The sequence below is a fragment of the Mesoplodon densirostris genome, chromosome 13 (assembly GCF_025265405.1).
Source record: "Mesoplodon densirostris isolate mMesDen1 chromosome 13, mMesDen1 primary haplotype, whole genome shotgun sequence".
Lineage (NCBI taxonomy): Eukaryota > Metazoa > Chordata > Mammalia > Artiodactyla > Ziphiidae > Mesoplodon > Mesoplodon densirostris.
In genome coordinates, this window is record NC_082673.1 from 13,891,529 (window position 1) to 13,918,974 (window position 27,446).

At 38.4% G+C, this 27,446-nt stretch overlaps 1 protein-coding gene across 2 annotated transcripts in view; it reads left to right on the forward strand.

Moving 5' to 3' along the window:
• The window catches only part of LOC132500843 (uncharacterized protein C8orf34-like), a 104,774-nt gene that overhangs the window by 32,557 nt on the left and 44,771 nt on the right, over positions 1–27,446 (forward strand). For both annotated transcript variants that reach the window (XM_060116139.1, XM_060116140.1), the window contains exons 2-3: positions 17,752–17,899; positions 24,006–24,137. In XM_060116139.1, the coding sequence (XP_059972122.1) occupies positions 17,752–17,899; positions 24,006–24,137 (280 nt within the window). The remainder of the gene's footprint in view (positions 1–17,751; positions 17,900–24,005; positions 24,138–27,446) is intronic.

Genomic DNA, 27,446 nt, shown 5'->3' on the forward strand with positions numbered 1-27,446 from the left:
TCTTTATTCATTCATCCGATGATGGACACTTAGGTTGTTTCCATCTCCTGGCTGTTGCAGAAGAGGAGGTCACAGCTCTTCTGTGATGTACTTTTATGCCCCCATGGGAGGCTGTAGGGAGACAGGAGTGCCTGAATCACAGGGTGTGGTTCCCGGGGCCATCGGGTCGTGCTCCATCCCTTGCTGACTTGCTCGTTCCCACCACTGGCTGCTCTTGCTCTTAACTTTCTGGGGTTTCTTTTTTCCCCCCTTCTGTTGGAAGCCTCAGAGTTACTACATATTGAGTGACTCAATTTGTCTTTTGACTCCGCACATTCTTTTTTTTTTTTTTGCGGTACGCGGGCCTCTCACTGTTGTGGCCTCTCCCATTGCGGAGCACAGGCTCCGGACATGCAGGCTCAGTGGCCATGGCTCACGGGCCCAGCTGCTCTGCAGCATGTGGGATCTTCCCGGACCGGGGCACAAACCCGTGTCCCCTGCATCGGCAGGTGGACTCTCAACCACGGCGCCACCGGGGAAGCCCTTTGCACATTCTTAAGGTGATTTGGTGATCATTTGTCATTTGGAGCCTGTCATCAAAGTTACCTTAGGCTGGGCTTATCTTGACATAGAGGTCTTATGTTGGATCTTCACAAAGAGCAAAGAAATAAGGGTCTCTTAGGACACTTCAATCTTGAGGGCTTGGGAATACTTTCAACCTAAGAATATGGTTTATTCTAGGATCACTGGGTCCACCCTGGTCCTAAAATAAAATATTGTAAGTCTGTTACCTAACCTGATCTCCCTAAGATATTGTAAATTCAAAGTGTAGGCAGTCTGAGTCATGGATTTTTAGGACAGTTCTCATAGACGTGCCGTGAAAACTTGATGGTGGATTCAACTCTGGACTGGCAGAGAACATACAGCTGCTGATTGGTTGTGTGATGGGTTACAGTTCATACATCATCTAAGGTTTTTTCCAGAGAAGAAAAAACCTAAGGTTTTACCTCTGACAGTATTCCAGTCTATAACCACCTGTGCCACATACACAGAGGAACAGCAAGACAAACACATCGGACAAAATCTGGTTATTTACCACTACTGAAAACTAACCCAGAAGAAAATAAACATTCAATTTTTGTTTCCAGTTTAACTTCTTCCCGTAATTCCTTGAAAAACTAAAATAAAGGCAAATCAACTACTTTTAAAAAATCACAGAGCAAATAAAATAAACTCTCTCTTGTTTTCCTGCTATAATGAAACCATTAGAGAATTCTTATTGTTGGGTCTCCACTTTCAGATTTCCTGAATTTGTCTGACTTCTTTGGCCATGAAAAATACCAAAAAGGGCACAAAAATGTTGGCTTTTGGAGGAAGGAATCAAAGGTATGGGGACAGAAAAACCATGTTACCAAGGAAAAGGCACAGAATAAGATTGACAGAAAGTATTTCATTTACAGGGTGGAGAGTTGAGTGTTAAGAGGAAGAGAGTGATGTTCTGAAATGTAAAGCAGGAGTTGGTGCTGGGGACCCAACCATGGGCTAAACGCCTGAGTGTACACAGAGAGGAAACAAATGGGAGGAATAACATGAACGATTTGATCTGCTGGTCTGCTGGTGGCTTTAGTTTCAGTAAATTTAAACATGGTTTCCATCCTTCTTTCAGTGTACCATCATAGAACGTGGTGGGAGGGTCTGGAATCATAGAGAGGGGGTGAAGATAGGTTAGATTTGTGAATATACAGAAGACGATGGGTATGACAGTCTGGGCGCTAAACTGGGAGGCTTGTGTTTCTGTTGATGACACAGTTGGGAGAGGTGAGGCATGATGGGACCTCCTGAGAGCCTTATGGGTGAAGGAAGGTCATTCAGTTGCACTGGACCTTCTTGGACAACACTGTTCTTTCTGCAGATCCCAGTGGTGATGTCTTGGAAGACTGCTTCTTTGGGTGGACTGGAGTGTAAGGGGCTGTGGGAGCATCTTCTCTGGGTGGAGCTGTGGTGTGGGCCTCTCAGGGAGAGGAAAGCCAACCTGCCCCAGAAGTAGGACACCGTGGAGGCTAAGCACGAGGTGTGGGGCTGCAGAGTCATGTAGAGTGACTATACCCATAAAAATGGAAAAGTAATCACCTTTTAGTAAAATATTATTACCTGAAGAACTTACTAAAGGTCAAATTCTATATTAAAAAATTCTTTCTATCATTTCACCATATTTCTGAATACCTGGCTGCCTTTGGTTTTTATATTCATGTTATGCTTTTACTTAGATTCCTTTTCTATCATTGTAGAGCATCTCTTTAACTTTTTTTTTTCATGGAGGGGGGAAAGAAACTCTCTGAATTTCATGTCTGAAAATATCCTTATTTTTTCCCCACACATTTGATTTATATCCTGGCCCGTTCATACAATTCTAAGGTCATGTCCCCCACTCACCCCAGTTGAGCATCTTAAAGTTTACAGCCCTTTTGTTTTTTAACATTGAGTTTTACTGATGAGAAGTTTAATATCACTCAGATTCTTTTTATTTTATAAGGCAGCCCTTCTCCCCTTTGACATTTTTTATTATTTTATTTTTGTCTGTGAACTCATAAATTTCATCAGGGTATTTTTAGTTAAGGATCTTTTCATAATTCTGAGCTCTTTCAGTCTGATGCTTTGGGTATATCTCTTTAGCTTAGGGAATTTTTACTGTATTTTTCTTTGTTTTCTTATCTGCATTGTCAGTGTATTCTTCTGAAATGTTTCTTAAAAGAGTGGTGGGCCTTCCTTATCTTTACTTCCATACCTCTTAATGTATATTTCCCAATTTTTGTATTTTTATTTCATTTATCATTAGATTTATTCAACTTTAGTTTTTAGAGCACTACGTTGCCTTGAATTTATTTAGTCCTTCCATTTATATTTTGATTTTCACAATTCTATTTTAATCCTAATCGACGCTATATAAAATTTTCCATAGATTTCTTATTTTTCATGGCAGCAAGTTCTTGTTTTATAAATGTAACACTCTTTCCAGTGGTTTCCTGAAATTGCTCTATTTCTTCTCATCTCAGTTGTCTTGCTTATACACTTGCACAATTTTTCCTAAAATTTCTGGTGATTTCTGGTTGTCGATTCATATATATGAATGAAAGATAAGATTTCTTATTATAGGTAGCTTGTATGGGTTCCTCTGTACTTGAGTAGATTCCCTATCTGACCTCTTCCTTGACTGGGAAAGCTGGGTGAATGGGCTTAGAGAGCTTAGCAATCAGACTTCCTTGTACAATATGCAAGTGGAAATCCAGCATCCCCAAGAAAGAAGGGCCCTGCTCTGGGGGGTAGAAAGCTTTCCTGTAGTTCACTCACTGGACTCTGTCCTCACTTTCCATGAGATGTGGAGCCCAGGGTTACCTCAGGTTGTACTCTGCTGCTTCTTGGAGTCTACGGCTATTCCTGGAGTCCATTCTTAGACAGATGGCATTGGCAAAGAGTTCTCTGGGGACTTCCCTGGTGGTGCAGTGGTTAAGAATCCGCCTGCCAATGCAGGGGACACGGGTTCGAGCTCTGGTCCAGGAAGACCCCACATGCCACGGAGCAACTAAGCCCATGCACCACAACTACTGAGCCTGAGCTCTAGAGCCCGTGAGCCACAACTACTGAGCCCACGAGCCACAACTTCTGAGCCCACGTGCCACAACTACTGAAGCCTGTGTGCCTAGAGCCTGTGCTCTGCAACAAGAGAAGCCACCGCAATCAGAAGCCCTCACATCACAATGAAGAGTAGCCCCCGCTCTCCACAACTAGAGAAAGCCCACGCACAGCAACGAAGACCCAATGCAGCCAAAAATAGATAAATAAATAAATTAATTTAAAAAAAAAAGAGTTCTCTGACCTCACTCTGTGTGTAAAAGCCCCAGCTGCCAACAGCATCCCTTAGAAGAGGGAGATGGGTCTCAACAAGCCCAGCTGCTCCGAATGTAGTTCTTTGATGAATTACACTGATGGCTTCTCCTTGGCCTATGGTTGTTGCTTTAGCTGGAATGGTCTCTCTGGCTCTCTTGGGAAGAAGAGAACTTCCTTCTGGTGTCTTGGGCTGTAGTGTCTTGGCTGTTCTAATGTAACCATTAGTTTTACCCCATCTGCTTAGATCTTCATGCTTTAGAGCTTCTCAAGATTTCCAGTCCATTGGTGGCCCTCTTTTTTGTTTTCCCATGCTATTGTGCTTTCATTTTTTACATGACATCTTTTCTGTTATTCTAATAGGACCTTGGGGCATGAGGCTAGTCATTGTGTAGGTTTGTAAGGTCATTCCACTGTATTATACAAGAAACCAACTTGTATTTAACCTGTTAAACATTACAGAGCCACTGTTTCCAAATAGTGTTTGTGGTCTAGGTTCAGTGTTGAGGGAAAATGTTTTTGGTCAAATAAAAATATATAAGCATACACTGAATACTTCATATGTAAAACCATCTTGACAACAGCTGGCAAGATTATTCATTGCCTCAGCAGAGAATGGATTTTATTGAGTGATTGTGACTCTTTCTAAATCACCTTGTGATTTACCAGCTGCAGTGAGCCTAGTCGAACTCAGTGAGGGTTTATTGAAACTGATTGCTGTTTATTGTTCATTAAGGAATTTAGTCTTAAGCACATGATGTCTGTTTTTATCAAAACATATATAACTCTACAAAGCCTACATAGAGTGTGTGTATATATATATATATATATATATATATATATATATATATATATAAAATCTCTCTCTCTCTCTCTCTCTCTCTCTAGATATAGATATAGCTATATATCTAGAGAGAGAGAGAGAGATTTTAGCACATACCTTCTGTGAATGGGGTATTAGGTGTCTGTAAAATAGAAATTTATTACCAGCAATTACTAATGATGTCAATTTGCTCTTTTACTTTCCATAAACTGTAGAGAATATTTGATGCCAGCATGCTGCTAAATTAATTTATGTAAGAATTTCTGTCTATGCTTAATGCCATGACTTTTACTTTAATGTTGGTTTAGGACTAAATGCCTTATCAGTTAACTTTTTTTTTTTTTGTACATTGACTTGGTGTTCTGCATATTAGCTATAATTTTTCTTTGAAAATGAATATATAAATTTGTATATTCATCTAATGTTTTATAATCTTGGATTTTAATAATAAATAGCTGAAAAAAATTTTTTTTAACTTTTTAATTTATATTGGAGTGTAGCCGATTAACAATGTTGTGATAGTTTCAGGTGCGCAGCAAAGCGACTCAGCGGTACATATACATGTATCCATTCTCCCCCCCAATTTTTTTTGCTGATGAAATATTTCTAATAAAGAGGAAACATTCGTACTTAAATGTTCTAGACTTACTGGATTTAAGGAAAAATTTAAAAATAGACCTATCTTTCAACTGTGTCATCAGATTATATTGCCTACCACCTCAGTTGTAACTTTTATAGACCCCTGGGTGGCTCCCCTATATTCCTCAATAGTTTTAACTCTATAGACGTCTGGGTGGTTTCTCTGTATTTCTCAATAGCTTTAACTCAATATATTGCCATTCTTTCTAATACTACATCTGTGTTCATTCTTGCAATTTTTGTATACATGTAAATGACCTTTCCATCACACTGACCTCTTTGTTGAACTCCTCTCACCCAGTGATCTATTTTTCACCTTATTTCCTGTCTTAGCCACTCCTGTTGTTGTTACTCAATAACTGCAGTTCTCCGGAGTCTCACTTTCAAGCATCCTTCTCTCCAACCATCTTCTCCTCTTTATCTAGCTCACTGCCTCTAGTATCCCAACCCCAACTTTTCTTTGACCCTACCCGGATGTCCAATCCATTGACCCTACCACATTTTCATTTTCCGTTACCTCTTTGATGTCCTTGCTCAGCTTAATTCTGGGGCCAGTGGCCAGTCGTTATAATTGCTCCATTGCACGTACTCCCAAGTATTGCTACGTTGCCCCTCTCTCAGCTCATCCTACTCAAATTAGTTAAACCATAAACCTGCCTAAAGACAAATTTTTACCTCTTTCATGCCTACACCTATGCAGCTGAACAGGGCTGGGAGAAAAACATGCTACCACACAAACTTGTCTTACTTTAAATTTGTGACAACAAATCTCAAGTGGCCAGGTAATCCTACACTCCTGGGTCACTATTTTTCATTTGTTTCCCTTTTCTCAAAACTCCCAGTCTTCATCTCCCATTCTCTGTTTCTGCTGTTGATGCTTGTTTCCTACTTCCAGACAATTTGAAGAGGAAACCCACAGACCAACAGCTGCAGAGCAGGGATACCTTTCTGTTTGGTTCACTGACCACCTGCAATGCACAGTGTCTAGTTTATAGTGAGTGCTCAGTAAATATCTGTTGCACAAGTAAAAGAGAATGATTGTCATTCTAAAGTAAGCATTGAAAAATATTAATTGAATAATTGCTGTGAACACTATCTGTCTCTTCTGTCTGGCTAGTTCACAGCTCCTTTCCCATGTTCTCGTTGGAACGCTTGGTCTTCCACCACTGAGCCATCCCTTGTTCATTGCTCTGTATGATAGTGAATGGCACTGACATCAGCTCAGTCATTCAAACCCAACACCTGGGTGATTCATTCTTTTTTTTTTTTTTTTTAAGATGTTGGGGGTAGGAGTTTATTAATTAATTTATTTATTTTTGCTGTGTTGGGTCTTCATTTCTGTGCGGGGGCTATCTCCAGTTGTGGCAAGCGGGGGCCACTCTTCATCGTGGTGCACGGGCCTCTCACTATCGCGGCCTCTCTTGTTGAGTAGCACAGGCTCCAGATGCGCAGGCTCAGTAGTTGTGGCTCACGGGCCTAGTTGCTCCGCGGCATGTGGGATCCTCCCAGACCAGGGCTCGAACCCGTGTCCCCTGCATTAGCAGGCAGATTCTCAACCACTGCGCCATCAGGGAAGCCCTGATTCATTCTTTAGGCTGATTTGACCCACTCCTCGCCGGGTCAGGTCTACTTTTAGAAATGTATGTATAAAGTCAGGCCATTGCTTTGCACCCTCACTTAAAACACCACTGTATAGTTCAGTAGTCTCTGAACAGTTTCGGCACATCTTTTCAAAGGGTAAATCAATTTCATTTCCTTAATTAACATCCTTCACTAGCTTTGCATTCCGTTTAAAGTAATATTCAGTCTATAGGTCAACCAACAAAGCCCTGAAAGTTCTGGCATCTGCCTACCTCTTCAACTCACTATTCCCTACTGGCATTTGACAGCTCTTTAGAATATACCAAGCCCCAAAATGCCCAGGAGTCTTTGCATTTATTCTTCTCTCTGCCTGAACTGCTAGATTTTTGAAGGTCTGGTTCTAGTTTTACCCTCAGGTCTCAGATCAAATATCATTTCCTCAGAGAGGCTTTCTTGATCACTCCCTGTAATATATCTTACCTCCATTTGTCTAATATATTCTCTGTCTTTTTTCCATATAACTTTCTAGAATCTATATTTATTTTACTTATTGATTTTATTGTTTATTGTCTTACTCTTCCAAAGAATGTAAGCTCCCTAATCCCTGGGCCATGCCAGTCTTGTTTATTCTGAGATGAGAGCCTACTATAAATATGTGATATGAAAGTGAAAGATATATCAAGGGAACTTTTGCTCTCTGTAGAATCTAGAGCATCTTATCATAAGAGATGAAACCATAGGTTGGGGACTGTGTTTAGGTAGTTTTGAATGCTATGAAGGGAGGTATGTGGGGTTTGTTTGTTTTTTGTGGGGATTTTTTTTTCAGGTAATAATGCAGCTACAGAAGGTTTTTAGTAAAGTTATTAACATGATTTATTCATTTATTCATTCTTTCTTTTAGCACATGTGCCAGGAACTGTTCTTTGATCTTGGGAAACAAAGATGTCTAAGACATGTTTCCTGACCTCAAGAACTCTTCAGAGAGCTGAACTGGTAAACACATGATTTAATACAGTGGCATGAGTGTTGTGTACAATTGTATTTGTAATATTATTCAAACACTTACTATGCCTAAATAACTCTGCTTGGAGCTGATCAGAGCCTTTTTTTTTTTATTCCATGTGGTTCCTATTATGCTGGTGACTTCTTTGAAGCTATATTTAGTAGGCATCTGTGTCATCATTTGCCCACAATTCCTTCTTCTTTTAATAAATGCCATTTTTAACATTCATATGGCAATTAAAAAGGCTATAATTTTCTTCATGTCCTTACGACTCTAGCCTCAGTCGGATAGCTCCAGGTGGGCACCTGATCAATACGTCCACTCTATCTCTGCTGGGAATATTTATATTTAAGACCCAGAGACTCAAAGTTCACTTCTGTCTGTTGATCTAAGATGTAGGAGCTAAGTAGGTTGGCTGTATGTGACTGTGTAGCACTGCAGTCTTGGAAGACCAGAAATCATGTTTCCTAGCCGGTGGAGAAAGCCAGATGCAAAGAAAGATAAAGGATGTGGCCAGATGAGAGACGGAGAGAGACATGTGGCAGGTTTCAGGTGCTTGCCTCCACTTGTTCCTGAGACTGAGCATCATCACTGCACTTCCTGTAGATTGGCTGTCCAACCCATTCCGGAATCCATAAGCCAAAATATCCACCTATTCATCCAAGCTAGAGGTTTGACTGAGCCATACTCTTTTTCCAATATTATCATTGTTTTCAGTTTTATTGTGATTTAATTGACATACAGCACTGTGTAAGTTTAAGATGTACAGCATAATGCCTTCACGTACATATATTGCAAAATGATTACCACAGTAAGTTTAGTTAACATCCATCATCTCATATAGTTACAAAACAAGAGAAAATCTTTTTAAAATCCCTAGAAAAAGCTAGATTTTTAAGAAAGAAATATGGTTGAATTCTCAAAAGGAATAACGGGGGAAAAATGGAAAGTAATCCCAATATATAGATACAGTGAAATTATCTTCAAGTTCAAAAAGCAAAAAACAGACATTTCTGTGCAAACCAAAACACATAGAATTTGTCACCACTAAAAGAAAGGTATTCCTTATGCTGCTGAGAATAATCCCAGATGGATGGTTGGAGATGAATAAAGGTATAAAAGCAATAAAAATGGTAACTATGTGGGTACATATAAATGTATGCTAATGGCATGAAATAAAAATTAAAAACGCCTTGTGGGGTTTAATATATGTGTATATATTTCATATATAATTTTATATATTATATATATGTTATATATGTAATTATAGTACACAACAATAAAAATAAAAGGCAGGGGTGATAAGTGGTATCAAAGTATTCTAAATTCCTTGCAAAATCTGAGATGAGGGAAAAATACCAATTAATACTTAATGTAGATAAGTCAAGTATTAATTTTTAATCTCTGGGTAACCACTAAAAGAATCTTAAAAGTGTGTATAACTTTCAGACTAACAGAGGGAAAAGTAGAATAAATTTCAATCAACCCAAAGAAAATAAGAGAAAAATGAACATAATCTTGGCAGAATAACTAGAAAGGTGATAGAAACAAAATAGGATGATTTTTTCCACAAGACATTAGAGTTATTGTATAGCTCTAGTCATTAAGATATTGCAATGATGGTATAAGATTGACAAATAGATTAATGAAATAAAATGTAGTTCTAGATTGCGCCTGGTGGCGCAAGTGGTTGAGAGTCCGCCTGCCGATGCAGGGGATACGGGTTCGTGCCCCGGTCTGGGAGGATCCCATATGCCGCGGAGCGGCTGGGCCCGTGAGCCATGGCCGCTGAGCCTGCGCGTCTGGAGCCTGTGCTCCGCAATGGGAGAGGCCACAACAGTGAGAGGCCCGCGTACCGCAAAAAAAAAAAAAAAAAAAAAAAATGTAGTTCTAGAAATAGGCCCATACATATATGGTCCCTTTGATTTGTGACTCTTTTAGGATGGAATCAGAGTAAGGCTTACTAAGTAGTAGTGTTCACCTAGGATGGTCCAATGTATCCATAACCAATTTGAAGGTATCCTTGCCATAGAGACAGAAATGTGGACATCCTTTCCTTAGATCATCGGTTCCAAAAGGAAGTGCCAGGTGTGCACTATTCTGTCATGCTGAGCACCCTGTTTTAGTTACACATTATTTATAAATGACAAAAGGCTAAAATAAAGTAATTCTTACTCAACTGAGGGACAGCCTCCTTACTCAACTTCTACGTACATCTACTACTTCCACCATGGATTGATTTAGTTATTTTCTTTGAGTCATGAAGTGCTCACATATTTCTGCTGAGTTTCACCTCTATTGCACTCCTACAGAGATATTTTCAAGACCATGGAAAGTCCTACCTAACATCAAAATAGTTGCGTTGATAGACGATACACTGATATATAGGATATATCAATAGATATAGGATAGATATATCAATAGATATATCAATAGATAGATATATATATCAATAGATATATTGACATATCAATAGATATATATATAGGATATATCAATAGATATAGGATAGATATATATCAATAGATATATCAATAGATATATCAATAGATAAGGATATATATATATATATCCTTAACTAAAAGTATTTCCATATGGTATGCTAATATTTCTCTGGAGACCTTGATGTTTGTGTAGAAATTTAACTACAAGCTTGTACGTTTATATGAAAACTGTTTCAAAGTGGATACTAAATATTCAATAATTAAATACTAAATCTACTTTAGCATCTCTAATACAGCAATGTCATCTCTGAATTAGAGGAGGGATTAATAGGTATTAGGCAAAATATTCTGTCACTTGTCACCTGCTGGTTAAATTTATTATTTGTCTATATTATTAAAAACAGAGAGAATTTAGTATCTAAAATTCAGCTCTAGAACTTAGAATGATTATTTTTTAATTGTGGTATTTTCATTATTCTTAATCTTCATTATAAAACTACTCTTTTTTTTTTTTACTTTCCCTAACTGGATTATATTCTATAATATATAACGAGGTAAATTAGTTGCCTTTTACTGTGTATTACAAATGAGTATCATAACCTAATTTTATATTAAATGATATTTAAGAAGGACCAAAGAGTGTTTCAAAACAGGGGTGAGAATTTCTTATTCCCTAGGCCTGTATGGTTGTGTTTGGATGCATGGCTAAGATTGTTTGCATCGGTGGGTTGTTGGTGAGGGGCAGGTGACCTGAAATAAGCAGGGAGTTAACACACACCTTTGTAAAAGTGCATGTATCCTAGTTGGGTTGTGCATCTTGTATGCAGTCCTTGAATGTATAGTGAGTGGTTAAATCTATGGAATATACTTGACACTTGTGCATATCAAACTCAATAAATAACTGATACTTTTAATTATTGCTATTCACATTGCTTCCTTTCCTGTTGAGCTCAGCCTTCCAGTGAAATCTCAGTTCTGATTGGGAATGAGAGAATGTTTAGGGTGGGCCTGGGCATGGTCCTGAGGTGGAGGAAGGTTGATTAACCAGAGGAGTTTGAGTTCTGTGAACGGGAGTCTGACCGGAAAACATCAAACAGATGTCTGTCCCCTTCTCACTTGTGCATGGAAACCTAGATGCTGCATTGGAACCTATTTGTTGCCAAAGCCAAAACTCATAACAGAGCCTAGAGGTGTAATGAAGCAGAAAAAAAAAAGTCCTCCATTCTACTTCTATTTAGAAAAATGGAATGAATGAAAAGGCAAGGGTTCTGGTGGGGGTGGAAACCAAGTGGGATTCTATCAGTTGGGAATGCTGACATCAATTTAAAATAAGGCTGTTTCAGGAAAATAAGCTACTTTGGAGACAACTGATTTTCAGGTGGATAGTCTCTCATTTATTTGTTGACAATTCAATGCCCACTAACTACCTATTTATGAAAAACAGGTGGTGGTGGAGAGGGTGAGTGGAAGGTTGTGATCTCATGCAAATTTTTAATAAGACCTAATTAAAAAGAGAAAATTGAAACATATGCAGATTTAGAATGAATTAATTCAGCTGTCAGATCTTAATGCCAGCTTTGAACTAAAATATTCTACAGATGGTAATGTGCCACATGCCAATTAATATTTAAGATAATTATGGTGTTGAGTAAAAAATATATTTGATTGACACCACTTCCATTATTACTATAGTGTAATATCCTTTATATTTATTGATTTAACAAAAAGACTATATGATGAGAAAGTCCTGAGATTTTGGAAATGGTTTTAATTTTGTTTCCTGATAACTTTCTACTGAAGCTAGTACTTACCTCTCAGGAAATGAAGTAAGAAGTAACTTACTCCCAAGTAAGAAGTTAAGTAAGTAAATTTTTAGGCAGAATGCCATGCTGTCTGTTTGTTGTGTGACCTGAAGCAAGGATTCTTAACCTGGAGTCAATGAAACCTTAGAGGGTTAGCCCATGGGTGGGTAAACACCCAGGAATATTATGTAAGATTTGATGTTTGTGTGTATACATGTAGTTTTTGGTTTTTTAACCAAGAGAGTCCATAGCTTTCATCGGATGAAAAGAATCTATTAAAATGTTTTCTACTGTTGCCTGATTACTCATTCCCTTAACTACTCACACATTATTTAATAATAAATGACTATGATGAGCTACCAACTCACTCATGGTTTTGCTTTTATCTAGTGGACGTTAAAATTAAAATGTATTTTGTGACAGTCATTATTGCTAGTTAGCATTCATTCTCCAACTTATTAATTATGGCTATGCTCTATATAGTACAAGGTTATAATAGCCCTAACTTCCATGTATTCACATGATGTATAATACAAATTTGCAGTCAGTAATTAATGATTTATGTTCCCTAGATTCTTTTTCAAAATTTTCAAAAATAATGTTATCTTCCTATATATTTATGTTTTAAAAATAAATATATTTGAATTGGTAACAAAATTATAATTAACAAAAAAGGAAACATATCAATGCAGGGGCTGTCTCAATATTCATGAAGTTAAAGACTGCAGTTTATACTAAACTGTATTAAGAGAGCATTAATTAGTTTTATAATCAGAAAAAGTAAAGCCAATAAAAAGATGCAATGTACATAGTCTATCAAAAACATATGCTATAAAAATACCTGACAAAAATGGTAATAACAGTAGTAATAATAAACATAGAAATATATACAAATAATATAGAAATATATAAAAGCAATAATAACCTTGAAAATATTAGCTAACACCACCTTTGGGTAGATCATTAAGGGGGGTTTAGTCAGGAAAACAGAAGCAACTCCATATCTGGGTCATATAGGGTTGAATACAAATAAGTTTGCATGATGGAGAGTTAGAAGGTCGGGGCACAGAGGCCAGGGAAATGCTGTCTGTCGCCAAAGGTGGAGGAGCCCACCCTGAAAATCACCACCTGGATATCCAAAGCAAGTGGTTTTCAATTCCTTGCCTGGAAGCTGCTGCAGTTCTCCAGTACTTTTGTACCACTCCTACAGCTATCCCAGTCTGCAGTGGAGGTTTCCACAAATTTGCTGGGAAGCTGATGTGAATCCCTCATCTGCCATCACATCTGCTTGCAATCAACTCCAGAGATTAATTTCTTCTGCTTCTCTTACTTTCTAAGTCTTCTATGAATTCCTCACATTGGGATTCTGTACTCTAACCCAGATCATGTAAAGAAGATTCTGGGAAACAGTTCCCAGCCTTAGAAGGAAATGTTATAGGCCTCCCATCACAATAGGCTACATATATCCCAAGCACTTTATGAATGCTTTGCAATCATTATCTTACTTAATCCTCCTGGCAACCGTATCATGTAGGTACTATTATCATCCACATTTAGTAGATGAAGTATTGAACGTTAAAGTGATTGAGTTTCTTGCCCAAAGTCATACAGCTACTAAGTAGAAGATGAGTGATATGAAAAAGTGTCCGTAAGATTTCATTCAAAGCCTCTGTGTCTAATCGCTGCCTTATCCTGTTTCTTCTATTGCATCTCGCTTACGTCGGTAATATTATTGATATCAATTAACTACGAGTTAAATCCTCTGTTGAGGACAGCTGCTAATATATTTTGTTTGCAACTTGAATGCCCCACCTTTAACTAGCCTTTGAGTGCAAACAGGGTCACATTAAAATTAATACCTTTATTTTATCAATTCCCAAGCCCTTGGCCTAAAATTTCCCCAAAGTTTTTGTTCCAGGACAGGAGTGCTATTGCCATTTCCATTGTTTCAAGTTATTTATGCCCACAGCCAAAACCTCCCAGGGATCCTTGGCTAGAGGAAAGCTTGAAAACCACCGAAGGAGCAAATGAGGAGGGCGGCCCATACTACAGGCCTGATTCCTGGTTGACAGGCAAGGGTATTAGTAGAAGCTGCTCAGGCGGGGACCCTCCAAACCTTCTTGCCAAAGTTCAGGGCAGCCTCTGAGCCTAAGGCCTGAGCTCTGGGGAGGGCTCTCGTCACGGAACTGTCAGACGGGGACCGGGCCCTGGTCCTCCTGGTCCTCCGAGCTGGGGAGCATCCTCATTGGGTCTGAGGCTGAAGTCTCTGGTGTGTGCAAGGCAGGAGGGTGGGGTTTCTGGCTCCAGACACGATTCAGTACATACAGGGATACCCTGGCACACTGCAGCCAGCTCCCGGGGTGCTGGGGTCGCCATCTAGACCGTGGCAGGGTTCCCGGGCTCTGCAGACGGCGTCCCTGGACAGGCTTGGGGCAGCGGCCCAAAAGCCACGTCGGTGTATCTCCCTCAGGACAGCTGCGGGGGCGACTGCATTCCGGAGCAGGAAGAGGGTGATGCTCCAGGGACCCTTGCTGGGGAGCCTGCTCTCAGGCGCTCAGGCACCACGAGGGCTCGGGACTGGCGGGCGGGATTACCCGGACCCGCCTCTGCGCCTGAGCCCGCGCCCCAGAGTGCGCCTGCGCGGGGCCGCCCTCCGGCAGAGCGGGAGGCGTCGGTGGGGCGTGTTGTTGCCGCGCCGGCTGGCGTCCGCGCGGGCGACGGGCGGCCCAGTAGGGGAAGGGCGGATGCAGCGTCGTTCTGTTGGTCAGGCTCTGACACCCAGGAGTTCCATGACATAACTCTTACGCTCAGGGTAAGAATAGTAAATGAGCCCCGCTCTCCCTCCCCGGAAGCACAGAACATTCCCTAACGGCGTTCGGCCTCCATCCCCGACATTGGCCCGCTCTTCTGGAATACTCTTTTCCTTATGGTGGCGGGTCCCTGACCACCTTCTGTGGTCGGGTGTCTCTCTTCCACCTGACCTTCAAGGTGCGCGGCTCCTTTCTCATCTCCTCGGTCTGTGGGCCCCTCGGTTCTATTTCTGTGTGTCTCAGTCCTAGTGGGGAAACCAGTCTTTTTATTGCCGGTAACATCTTTGCAAATCTGAGGATTTAAAATGTTCACGTCTGGGAAAGAGTTTAAGTCCTCAGAATCATTAAAGTCTGAATGCCAGTGGATATACATGGATTGAGTGAGAAGCAGGGTAATTCCTCTTATAAATGCAATAATCTAGAACTAGACTCTTGATCAGCCAAGATACCCAATACACCTTATTGCAAACATTAGCTGTTCATTTTGTTTATGACGGTTTTTGTCCTGTGTCTTTAATCTCGTATGTTCTTTCATGGAATATAAAGGTATCCAAAACTAGCTACTAGATGGATGCTATTTAAAAAAAAATTAACAGTGACTACTTGGTCTATTATGACTGTATGGTCCATCTCCTAAAGACAATATAAGGACACTTCAGTTTATTTTAAAGGGAAAAAAACCCAGAAACTTTCCATCTAACTTAAAAGTTAAAAAAAAAAAAAGTGCATGAGATCTTCAGAGATTTCAGGGTAGAAATTGCTTTAGCTTTAAAGCCCTGTTATCTGACCTAATTTTGCTTTATCGGAGTGCCCAGGCCTTCTGTGACAAGAGTAATCTAGTTGGTCCTTCTATTTATTTTTCTATTTTCTCATAGCTTTTGTAATGTACAGTTAATTTAAATAGAATATAATGCATCTTTTCTACAGTAGCAAAATCTAAAATGTTTTAAATTATGTTCCACTTCTGTGTAATTGGGTTTTAATTGAACTTTGCATTGCTGTACCATGTAGAGGAATGACCTCTTAAGTTATAACCATAATAATTGAGACTTTAAATAACAGAAGAAGACCTTTGCCAACTGGTTGTTTGCTTACTGCTTTTTAGAATATAAAAACGTCTTATGTTTTGTCTGACAAATATTTTGCTTCACAGTGTGTTCATAGTAGAAATCCTTTCCTCTTTTTAGTTCCAACTTTATGTTCAGTCTGCACATTTTTGATATACCTTGAATTATTTTATCCATGTCTCTGAGATCAACTTGGAATCTTGTTATCTATAAAATCCATTTAGCCTCTACTCAGATAAATCCATGCGTTTCTAGACTATTATAAACGTCAACAAATATCCCTGAGATACGACAGCAGTTTCTTGTGTAGGAGTTCAGAAGATTGTGTTTTGCTGGGCTAAGGAATCTATGGATGCTTTAATTGTTGTTTATTAGGACAATAAGGGATTTTAATTTCTAACATTTACCTGGGGTCAGTAAACCAAATATTCATTGATTCATTGAACACCACCTATGAACTAGGTAGAATCTAGACCCTAAGGAGAGAGGAGAGATCAAACCAGGCTGGTCCTTGGTCTTAGTGCTGTAGTAGCAGGGGGAGAAGAGTCAGGCACAGACTGATGAGCAAATATTAAATGAGATGATTCTGGAGAGTGCTAAATACTGCGAAGAAGATAAAGAAGTGATAAAAGCTTATGAAGATTCATTAGGGTAAAGCTTTTTAAAGAAGATATCATTAGAGACTGAATGATGACAAGCCAGCCATCTGAACATCCTGGAAAAGAGCATTCAAGGCAAAGGAAATAGGCCACCAACAAAAAAAGACAATGGGATGGGGAATTTCCAGTATCCCTTCCATTAGCTGTCCTCATACCTGATACCCAGTGTATCACTAGAACCACTGCCTCTCACAGAATCTGAACTTAAAATGACAATTGACAGACTAGAATTCTGGGCTAAACCCAACATGATGAAATGTGACTAATATGAATCTAAAGTGGTGCATGCAAGTTCACAAACCCAGTTGCAAAGCACAAAGTGATGTTCAGTTGGCTTGGCAGCTGTTCATCGGAGAACAGTCTGGGGATTCTAATGGACCACAAATTGGCACTTAACTCTTGCTGTTCCTGACTGGCAAAAACAATATGTAGATATTACCCTTAAGCAGATTTCTCCCCAATTTAAAGCATCATTAGAGCTGTCTAAAAATGGGACTCTCCATTGCTTCACTCGTTAAAAAAAAAGAAAGAAAGAACAAGAACAAGGAAGAATGAATACCTATCAGGGCTTTTGGAAAAAGGAACTTCTGATGGGGAACCAGTTGAAGACATTTTTTGGTTTCTGTGAAGCTGTGACTTGTTACTTGTTTCTTTCATTCCAACAACATTTTCTTCATTTAGGGATATTTATATATAGTTAAGAAAGAAAAATGATATTGGTATATAAGGCATATGGTGAGGTTTATTGAAAAGTTAATATATAATGGCATCTCTCAAAATAGTAATCTGAAGTTGAAAATTCTTTTCAGAATAAAGTTCTAGTATGTTTTTGGACAAATATAATAATAAAAATAAATATATCTTGGCTTTGCCATGTATTAGCTGTGTAACACAGTTTACTTCTCTGCACTTCAGTTTCCTCAAGATTTGGGCAATAACTTGTGCTTGCCTGAAAAGATTATGATGAGGATTAAATTAGTTGTAGTGCTTGGCAGTAATAAGTTATATATACGTGTTTGCTGTTATTATTAGATGTAAACATATGCTTTACTTTGCCTTCAGGAATTAATGACCAAGTTAATTACTGAGACACCTGATCAGCCAATCCCATTTCTCATTGACCATCTTCAGTCTAAACAAGAAAACCGTGGACACCTTCAAAGAACTTTATCTGGATCTGCAGCTCTCTGGGCAGAAAGTGAAACATTAGGTAAATGAAAAATATATTTTGCAGTTAATGTTAATACATTTAAACTAAAATTTACGAAAGTCTTTCTCTTCATAATGAGTAAATCTAGGTGGTTGCCTAGGGTTTCATGTATTCATCGGAGACTTCATCTGTATGCTAAAATTTGTCAAAAAATATTCTTGAATTTGAATATATTGTTATGTATTAGCTTCAAAATATGGGCATCTTTGTATTCAACCTGAATAGAAATAAGATTCAGATTTGCATGAAAAGCTTTCGTTTCATATGAATGAAAACTAATTATTTTAAACTTCTTATCTTTTTATGAAGAATTTGAATTAAGTGCTTATGGAGCTCATCTGTGTAGAAAGATAAACAGTAGATTTCTACAGAGTTACCTTTTTTGTAGCCCAAATGGATAATTACTCTCTGATTCCCTCAGTTCTTTTTTTTTTTTTTTTTTTGCGGTACGCGGGGCTCTCACTGTTGTGGCCTCTCCCGTTGCGGAGCACAGGCTCCGGATGCGCAGGCTCAGCGGCCATGGCTCACAGGCCCAGCCGCTCCGCGGCATGTGGGGTCTTCCCAGACCGGGGCACAAACCCGTGTCCCCTGCATTGGCAGGCGGACTCTCAACCACTGCGCCACCAGAGAAGCCCCCCTCAGTTCTAATTTTACCTTATGTAGTAAGTTCAACCTGAGGAAGCTTTATTCACTCTATTGGGGAGCCAGCCTTACCAAGTATTCAATAGCCTTACCTCCCCAATAAGCACTGGTGATATAATTGGGTAGACGTGACTTCGATTTTTATTTATAAAATGTGTGTCCGACAGTTTATTTCTTTTACACCCTGGTCTGTTAGTTTGGAATTAGTATTTACTTCCAAACCCAAATCCCCACTCCCCCCAGACCTGTTGCTTGGGTAGCTGACTCCTCACCTGACTCCCATGGTATCTGACTGACAGGATTCCAGATGCTCCTGGGGATAACACCATCGCTTCTCTTCTCTTCATGCTCTATGGGATCCCATGAAAGGATTTTGGTTTTCTTTGGCTGTATTCTCATGTTGGTGCCTAAAGTGGATAGCGAATAGGGTATCCTCTGAAGAATGTAGACAACTCTGGTGTTAGTTATCCATACAGAAGTTCTCTGCTGCATACAGGAAACTAGAATATGAGTTTTTGGCATACAAAAGAGGGGACTCTTGATTTTTCTTGGCCTCACTGTCTTATTGTTAGATTCTTCGTAGGGTGGCTTTTAGGCATAGGCTCTGGTTTGTAGCTGCAAAGAAGGCACCATTCTTCTGAAGGTGGACCAGATAAACATCTGTGAGCTCATTGACGCTGATATGAGCCCATATTTATAAATTATCATATCTGAAGAGACAGTAGTGTATTAAATTCTGTAGCTTTAATCAGCAGACATTTAATATCTCACATTTTTCACAGGTCAGAAGTCTGTGCAGGGTTTAACTAAATCTTCTGTTGAATCTGCAAAGCTGCAAATCAAGGTGTTGGAGGCTGGAATAGAATCTGCTTCCAAGCTCATTCAGGTTGTCGGCAGAATTAATTTCCTCGCAGCTGTATGACTGAGGTCCCTGTTTTCTTCCTGGATCTCAGCCAGGGGCTGTTTTCGGCAAATAGGTACAGCCCACAGTTCTTTGCCACATGACTCTTGCATCCTGGCAGCTTATTTCTTGAACAAGTCAGGGAATTTCTTTCATTCAAGTTTACTAAGATGGAATCTTATATAATACAATGTAATCATGGCATTGATATCCTATTACCTTTGCCATATTCTGTTGGTTTGATGCAAGACAAAGGTCCTGTCTACGCTCAAGGGGAGGGAATTATTTAGGGCATAACATCAAGGGACAGATGTCGGGGGGGATCACTTTAGAATTCTGACTAGCACAAGTACTTAATGACTCATTGCTTGGAGAGGGAAGGAGATTATTATAACTTCCAGTTTACTAGGGTAATGGCATAAGTGCTTGTTTAATAAAGCAAGATGGGAACACAGGACTAAATTTATGAAGACCCATAATAAGTCCAGTTCCTTTGGATGAATTTGAATTTCTTGTGGGGTATCTTAGTAGATAATTCCAGCAGGCTGTTGGATATGAGTCTAAAACTCTGGGAATGGGTTAAGGCAGGAGTCTCAGGTAGGGCATTCAGGACTGTACACAATAAAACCATGTGAGTGGGAGAATGGGAGAAGTTGTGTTCAAATTTAGAATAGGAGATGGACTAGGAGAAGGCAAGGGTGAGGTGATATCTTTTGCCTTAAATTCTGCCTGCTTATTAGGAAGTGAGGTTGTCTGCTGAGGGCAAGAGGTTTGGGGATTGAATAGGGGAGATTGAAGTGAATGGTATTAATTGTGAAAAGTCACCATGGGGAAGAAAAGAAGAGTTGGCAAAGGGAAATAAAAAAGACTAAAGCAGTTAGTTCTGGGGCTTATCTGAAGTTCAAGGCATGAATTAATCATGGAAACCATGGGCAAGATTGTGATTTTTTCCCACAGTGCCCAGACGTGCTGGGAGGAGGGACAGAAAAGCCTTTTGAGAGACTGATGAGAACTGTGGTCGTGCCCTAGTGAGGATGGAGGGTGGAAGAGCAGTTCTGCGAAGGAGCTGAGGGTATTTGTGGGTAAACTGTGCAAGTGATCGAAGCACATGGTCTGGTATGAGAGGGTAGGGAACAAGGAAACAGTGTAGACATAAAAAGCTAGTCAGAGAGCTAAAACCCTTTGAGAGGCCTGTGTAAGGGGGGTGTGTGGTGAAAACATGAAAGATTGAGAAGCACAGGGAAATTGTGGTATTTGGGATCAAGACTTTTGAGGTGGAATGATTCCAGATGATGGGAACATCCTGTGGGTGCCCTGAGTTTGGGGGTGTCTGATGTCCAGGGAAGTGAAGCTCTTTAGAGTTGAGGAGGACAGTGAAGTATGAGGTTCAGGGCATGGTTTGTTTAAGGATCAAGAGGTCACCAGGGTTTCATGCTCGCTGTTAAAAGGCCAAGGATGGGCTTCCCTGGTGGCGCAGTGGTTGAGAGTCCGCCTGCCGATGCAGGGGACATGGGTTCGTGCCCTGGTCCGGGAAGATCCCACATGCCGCGGAGCAGCTGGGCCCGTGAGCCATGGCCGCTGAGCCTGCGCATCCAGAGCCTGTGCTCAGCAACGGGAGAGGCCACAACAGTGAGAGGCCCGCGTACCGCAAAAAAAAAAAAAAAGGTCAAGGATGATGGTGCCAGTGTCTCGAGTAGGGCTGCGGCAGTAATCAGGATGCAGTAATGAAGAGGGGTGAGCGGTAGAGACAGGCAGCACTTACCACAAGAGAGGAGAGACTTTCAGCTGAACGTGGATGGACCAGAAAAACGCAGTCTGTGGCAGGTGACACGTGGGGGAATGAACACCCTCCATTCCAGGAAACTGCAGAGGAGGGAGTGCCCTTGTGGAGAGAATGAGTGGCTCTTCTGACTTGAAGGAGGGGATTTGAAGATAGAGGGCTGTTTGTTTACCGTGGAACGTAGGCCCCAGAAGGTGAAGAGGAAAGATTTTAGAGGGAAGGGTATGGCGGGAGGGAGAAGGAAAGCATAGACTGATTCTGGGAGGTGAATGTTAACTGTGAAGTTATAATTCGGGTGACAGTAAATAATTACAGTTTAAACTGTAACTGTAATTTTGAATTATCTCTTTTGGTGCTTTTTCTATTTAGTTAGAAAATGTCTCAGTCGTCAAAATACATAGGTCAGTACTTTTTGAAAGTATCTGAAGGTGCCCTCTTTTTGCTTTTAAATGTATCCAGCATCTTGGGACATAACATCTTCTCAGAAGTCTGTCATTTAATGTCTAGGAGAAAATTGAAAGCAACCTTGTTTTTACTCATTTTTCTATATTCTGTTATTAAATACTTATGGGATTTGTTTTTTCTTTATTTCTGATATTCCAAAGTTTTACTGGGACTACATCTAGATGTTTGTCTTTTTTCTTTAATTTTTCATTTTATTCAGTGAATCCTTTCAATTAGCAAACCCAGGTCTTCAGCCTAGAACAGTTTCTTCTTGTGTACTTAGTGTTTCTGTTGTGTTTGTTTTGATTTCTTCTTCAAGAAAATCAACTATGTATAAATTGAGTTTACTTTATTGATAACTCTAGGGAGGTTTGTCAAGCATGTTCTCTGTGTCACTGATTCAGTTTTCTGTAGTATTGATTTTCTCTTTCTGGCTTTGTACACAAATTTAAATGTTGGTACGTATTGCATTTTAGCTTCCTGTCGGTGTTTCCTTATCTTCTTTAATTTCTCTTAGTTATATTTTTATAGTTTTATCTCTTTTCTCATTTCTTTTTGCTTCACAGAGTCTATTTTCTTTTATTTTTATTAAGAAGATAAAATAGCCACGTTCTAAAATTTAAAGGTTTTTTCATACTAAATCTTTCCCCAAACTGTGAATTTCCTCTGTATTTTGAATGATGTATTTTTGTTTTTTATATTGAATCTTCCCTCTTAAAATGATGTTTATTTTCTGTTTGTTTGAATTTAAATGAGGAGTGTTCTGTCTAGTTTCAGGTTTGTCAATAAATAGTGTAGGTAGACTCTTCTTTTTTGTTTGCTCACCATATAGCTTGGAACCATTTAGTTTTCAAAAATTTGGGGGAGACAGGTGAAATCATGGTTGCTACTAAAATTTCCAGTATCAGTCAAATCCTGTAGGTCTCTGCTAGACTGACAAGTGACTTTCTGTCTCTCATCTCTTTTTAACCGACTAAATAAGAACAATATCATTGCTGGAATATTTAAATTAATGTGGATTTCTTTTTCTTTCCAATAGTGGAGAATTTAAAAAGCCACAAAATCCAATATATCATTGTTTCTGGCTCCTTTTAGTTTTTCTTTGTATCATGAGATGCTATGTTTTGTGTCCATGATTCTTTATTCTTTTAGCTATGTTGCACTAGAAGAAAGTACGGTTCTAGTTTGTATGTAAAATGACAAATTCTGATAGATTGTGAAACAATATAAGGAGATGAATCTGAGGTAAGGGCAAAGCATTGTGGATGTCTAGAAATTTTTCAGTCTCTTTCTGATATGCTGATTTTTGGTCTTAATTCTATCTATGGAAATACTTCCTGGGTTCTGGCAGAATATAGACCAATATTTCTGTTCCTAGTGTTTTAGAATATTTATGCCTCTTTTGGTATTTAATGGGATGTTGGAAGTAGAAAAATTGGATAACAGCTCATTAAGTACAAACTTAACATGAAAATTTGAGGAATCCCTATAATAATTCATAATGTCTACTTGGTATTTATAAGTGGGTAGTCAGAGAAAGATTTATGAGTCATCCATAGAGCTGGGATGATTTGAAGCTGTTTAAATTTAAACAAGAAGGCAGAAGGAAACTAAGGAATGTCATACAGATGAAAGATAAAGAAGCATGAATAAGACAGAGAAGGAACAGTTAGATAGGTGATATGGGGATGAGGAGAATGTAATGCCCTGAGAATAAGAGAAGAAAAAATTCCACAATATAAGTCTGTCTAAAAATATGGAATACAAAGAAGTTAAGAGAGATGAACTCCTGGAAAGATCATTTCATTTGGAAGTTGGTATGACACTGACCACCTTTGAAGGGGAACTACAGCTTTCAGTAAAGGTGGTTGAACGCTCTTTCTTGAACAGAACAGTGGAAAAAATGAGGGATACTATGGAGGACGTGTAGGTGAGCACCCGTGGTTTTATGTGCCATAGTGAATACAGATAAGGTAGCATCAAATGAGTAAAATTTACTTAAACATTTAGCTGTTTTTATTTACAACAGAATACAAGACTTTATTCCATGACACCCATTTATAGAGTGTTATTTTAAGTAATCTGTGCCTTAAAAAGACTTTCGAGTAATTTCACAGTTTAACATGATCGTAACCATATTAATATATAAGCTAATTCATATCAAATTCAAAACTCAAATTTATAGGAGAAATAAAGCAAGTAATATTTTGGGACATTTGCATTATTTTGATATGAGGTGACATAGCTTTTGCCAGGTATATCTATTACTTCATGGATTTAGTTTTTGACCAATCATGAAATCACTACTATTTTTATATGTATTTTTTTTGTTTTAACAGAACATAAAGGAACAAGAAAGGAATTCAGAAACTATGATAAACCCTGGCAGTTAAATGCAAAGAAGCCTAAAAAGTCAAAAAGCGACCTTGCTGTGTCTAATATTTCTCCACCATCACCAGAATCAAAATCATGTAAGGAAGTTTGTCATTCAGATATTACTTAATGTATGTAAGTGTGTGTTAGTAAAATGAAGAAAAGGTAAGAATTGAAGCCAAATTTTTTTATGGGATATTCTGGCTATTCTAATGAACTTCACATTTGTTTCAGCATTAACATTGAACTTTATTTATATATAGCTACTCACTCATATTCTCAAGCATATGTAATTGATTTAGATTTTTTGAGTATAATATTCTTTTAAGAATGTAAACTGTGTGGAGCAGGTCCCTTGCCTCTCATGAATAGTTGCAGTGTTTTATCACATCCAGAGCAATACCAACCCTATATTTAATAAAGGACATAAAAGCAAATTAAATATTTTAGACAGAAAGCAAAGAAGATTTCTGTTCAAAACATTTAACAAAATGAAAAAAACATCCTTCACCCAGGATCTCTCTGAAGCCCTACCCATTTATTACTGAAGCGTGTATATTTACTCTCTCCCACGATGATAAGTACCCCTTCTCTCTCAATGCCTCTCCTCCTTTCCCACTGCCTTTCTAGCCGCTAAGTTTTTCCAGTGCTCTGTTACCACCACATACGCATAAACATGTCATGTAGCTTAGGATCTTGTAGCAAGTCAGTTATTCTTGGAAGACAAGAGAGCTTGAAAGCTGTTCTTACACATCAGTTTCTTGTGGTTGTTACAGAGTGAGACATTTGATTTTAATTTAAACAGGAAAAGGAATAGGTAGAAAATATTTATTTTTGTTTGAAAAATCATTATGTGCTAACTGGAATCTGAATTTGGGTCATTTGTGAAAAATGACTGAAATTAACTCCTTGAGTTTCTTTATTTATATAGTAGTACTCATAAAAAGTATTGTATCAACCACAAAGTTCTTGTGAGAATTATGTGAAGTACTACAAACTACAAATGTTCTTTTAAAATTATGATTGTAGCTAAATTATCCTGCTTCACCAGTTTGGTTTATAAAATTTGGTCCCAACATTTAAAAAAATATACAAGTTTAAAATTTAAATGTGTTGTTCACAACCATATTCCCAGTAATGTCCAGTACAGTTCCTGGCTCAATTAATAAGTGTTAAATGAAATAAATGTAAAGGAATAAATGAAAAATGAAATCAATCAGTTCTCAGTCTCACATTTCCCTTTCTATCCTTGGAAAGGTCTTTCTGTCTCTCTCCCCCTCTCCCAATGATAAATCCATAACCCTAGGGGCTTATTTTAAAGGGCTGAGTCCTGGATCGCATCACCTTGAGGGTAGAATGCTTTAAGGCCTTTGGTTTTGCGGAGCCTTTGCAATTTATGGGATGCTATGTAGCCACAAAATGTTACTGGTGGACTGGCATCTGATATCTTTTTCTGTTCAGGTGACCTACTCTCAACCTCTGGTTCCATTGGACTGTTAGTTCTTTAAAGGAAATTAATAACGAAGTATCATGAATGTTTAATAATATATGTAGAGATAATATATTTATACATGACAATAAGATTATAGGATTCAGAGTTATTGATTGGAAATATATTGTTGAAACATAAATTATTCCTGAAGTAATAGAATATCTTTTGAACATAGACCATGGTAAGTTAAAACTGTATATTGTAATATGTAAACCACCACTAAAAAGAAGCACAAAAAAGCATAAATAAAAAGTTAATAAATTTATTAAAATAGGATGCCCCAAATTTTTTGATTTATTGTCCCAAAACAAAGGCAAGAAAGGAGGAACAGAAATAAATAACAATCTCCTGTTGAAATAAGTACAATCCCCATCCAAAATCTAACAGGTATTTGACCCATGGAAACTGACAGTATTATTTTAAATTGATTTGGAAAGGGAAAGAACCATGATCATCTAAAGCAATCTTGAAAAACATGAAGTAGTTTGGAGAATTTACCCTACCTGACTTCAAGTCTTATAGAACTACAGTTATCAAGACAGTGTGATTTTGGTGAAAGGATGGACAAATAGATCAATTGAATTTAATAAAGAGTCTAAAAATAGACCTACGTATGCGGTCAAATGATTTTCCACAAGGACATCTAAGCAATACAGTAGGAAAAGAAAAATGCCTTCAACATTGAACATTCATATGGAAAATACACACAAGTTGATCCCTACCTTAATTCATACTGAAAATCAATCTGAGATGGGTCATAGCCTTAAAGATGGAAACAAAAACAATGAAACTTCTAAAAGAAAACATACAAATATAACTTTGTGCCCTTGGAGAGGCAAAAAAGTTTTAGAGGTGTTCTAGTTACCATGTGTTCATAACAAATCACTCTAAAATGCTTTTTTTGGGGTTAAATTAGCATAACAAAAATTAACCATTTTAAAATGTACAATTCAGTGGCATTTAATACATTCAAAATACTGTGATACCCTAACCTCTTTCTAGTTCCAAAACATTTCATCATCAGAAAAGGAAACTCTATAACAAATAAACAGTCACTCAACATTTCTACCTCCCACCAGCCCCTGGGAACTTGCTTTCTGTTTCGTGAATTTACCTATTTTGGTTATTTCATATTAATAGAATCATATAATGTGTGATCTTTCTGTGTTTGGCTTATTTTACCCAGCCTAATATTCATATTTTCACGGTTCATTTCCATTGCAGCAGGTATCAGAACTTCATTCCTTTTTTGTGGCTGAATAACGTTCCATTGTATAGATATACCACATTTTGTTTATCCATCCATCTATTGTAGGGTATTTCGGTTGTTTCTACATTTTGCTATCATGAATCATGCTGCTATAAACATTCATCCTCAAGTAACTGTTTGAACACTCATTATCCATTATTTTGAGTATATACCTTGAAGTAGAATTGCTGGGTCATGTTGTATGTTTAAACTTTTGGGAGAACTGCCAGTTGTTTTTTATGAAGGCTGTACTATTTTACATTCTCACCAGCAATGTAAGAGGTTTTGTTTCCTCACATTCTCACCAACATTTGTTTTTTTCTATTTATAACAAAAATACCATCCAAATGGGTGTGAAGTGCCATCTCATTGTTTTGATTTGCATTTCTGTGATAACTAATGATGTTGAGCATCTTTTCATGTTCTTCTTGGCCATACGTATCTCTTCTTTGGAGAAATATCTATTCAGGTCCTTGGTTCATTTTTTAAAGTAAGTTGTTACTCTTTTTTTCCTTGAGTTTCAAGAGTTCTTTATATATTCTGATCCTACACCCTTATCAGATAATATGATTTACAGATATTTTCTCTCATTCTGTAGATTGTCTTTTCACTTTCTTGATAGTATTCTTTGATATGCAAGTTATTAATTTTGATGAAGCCCAATTT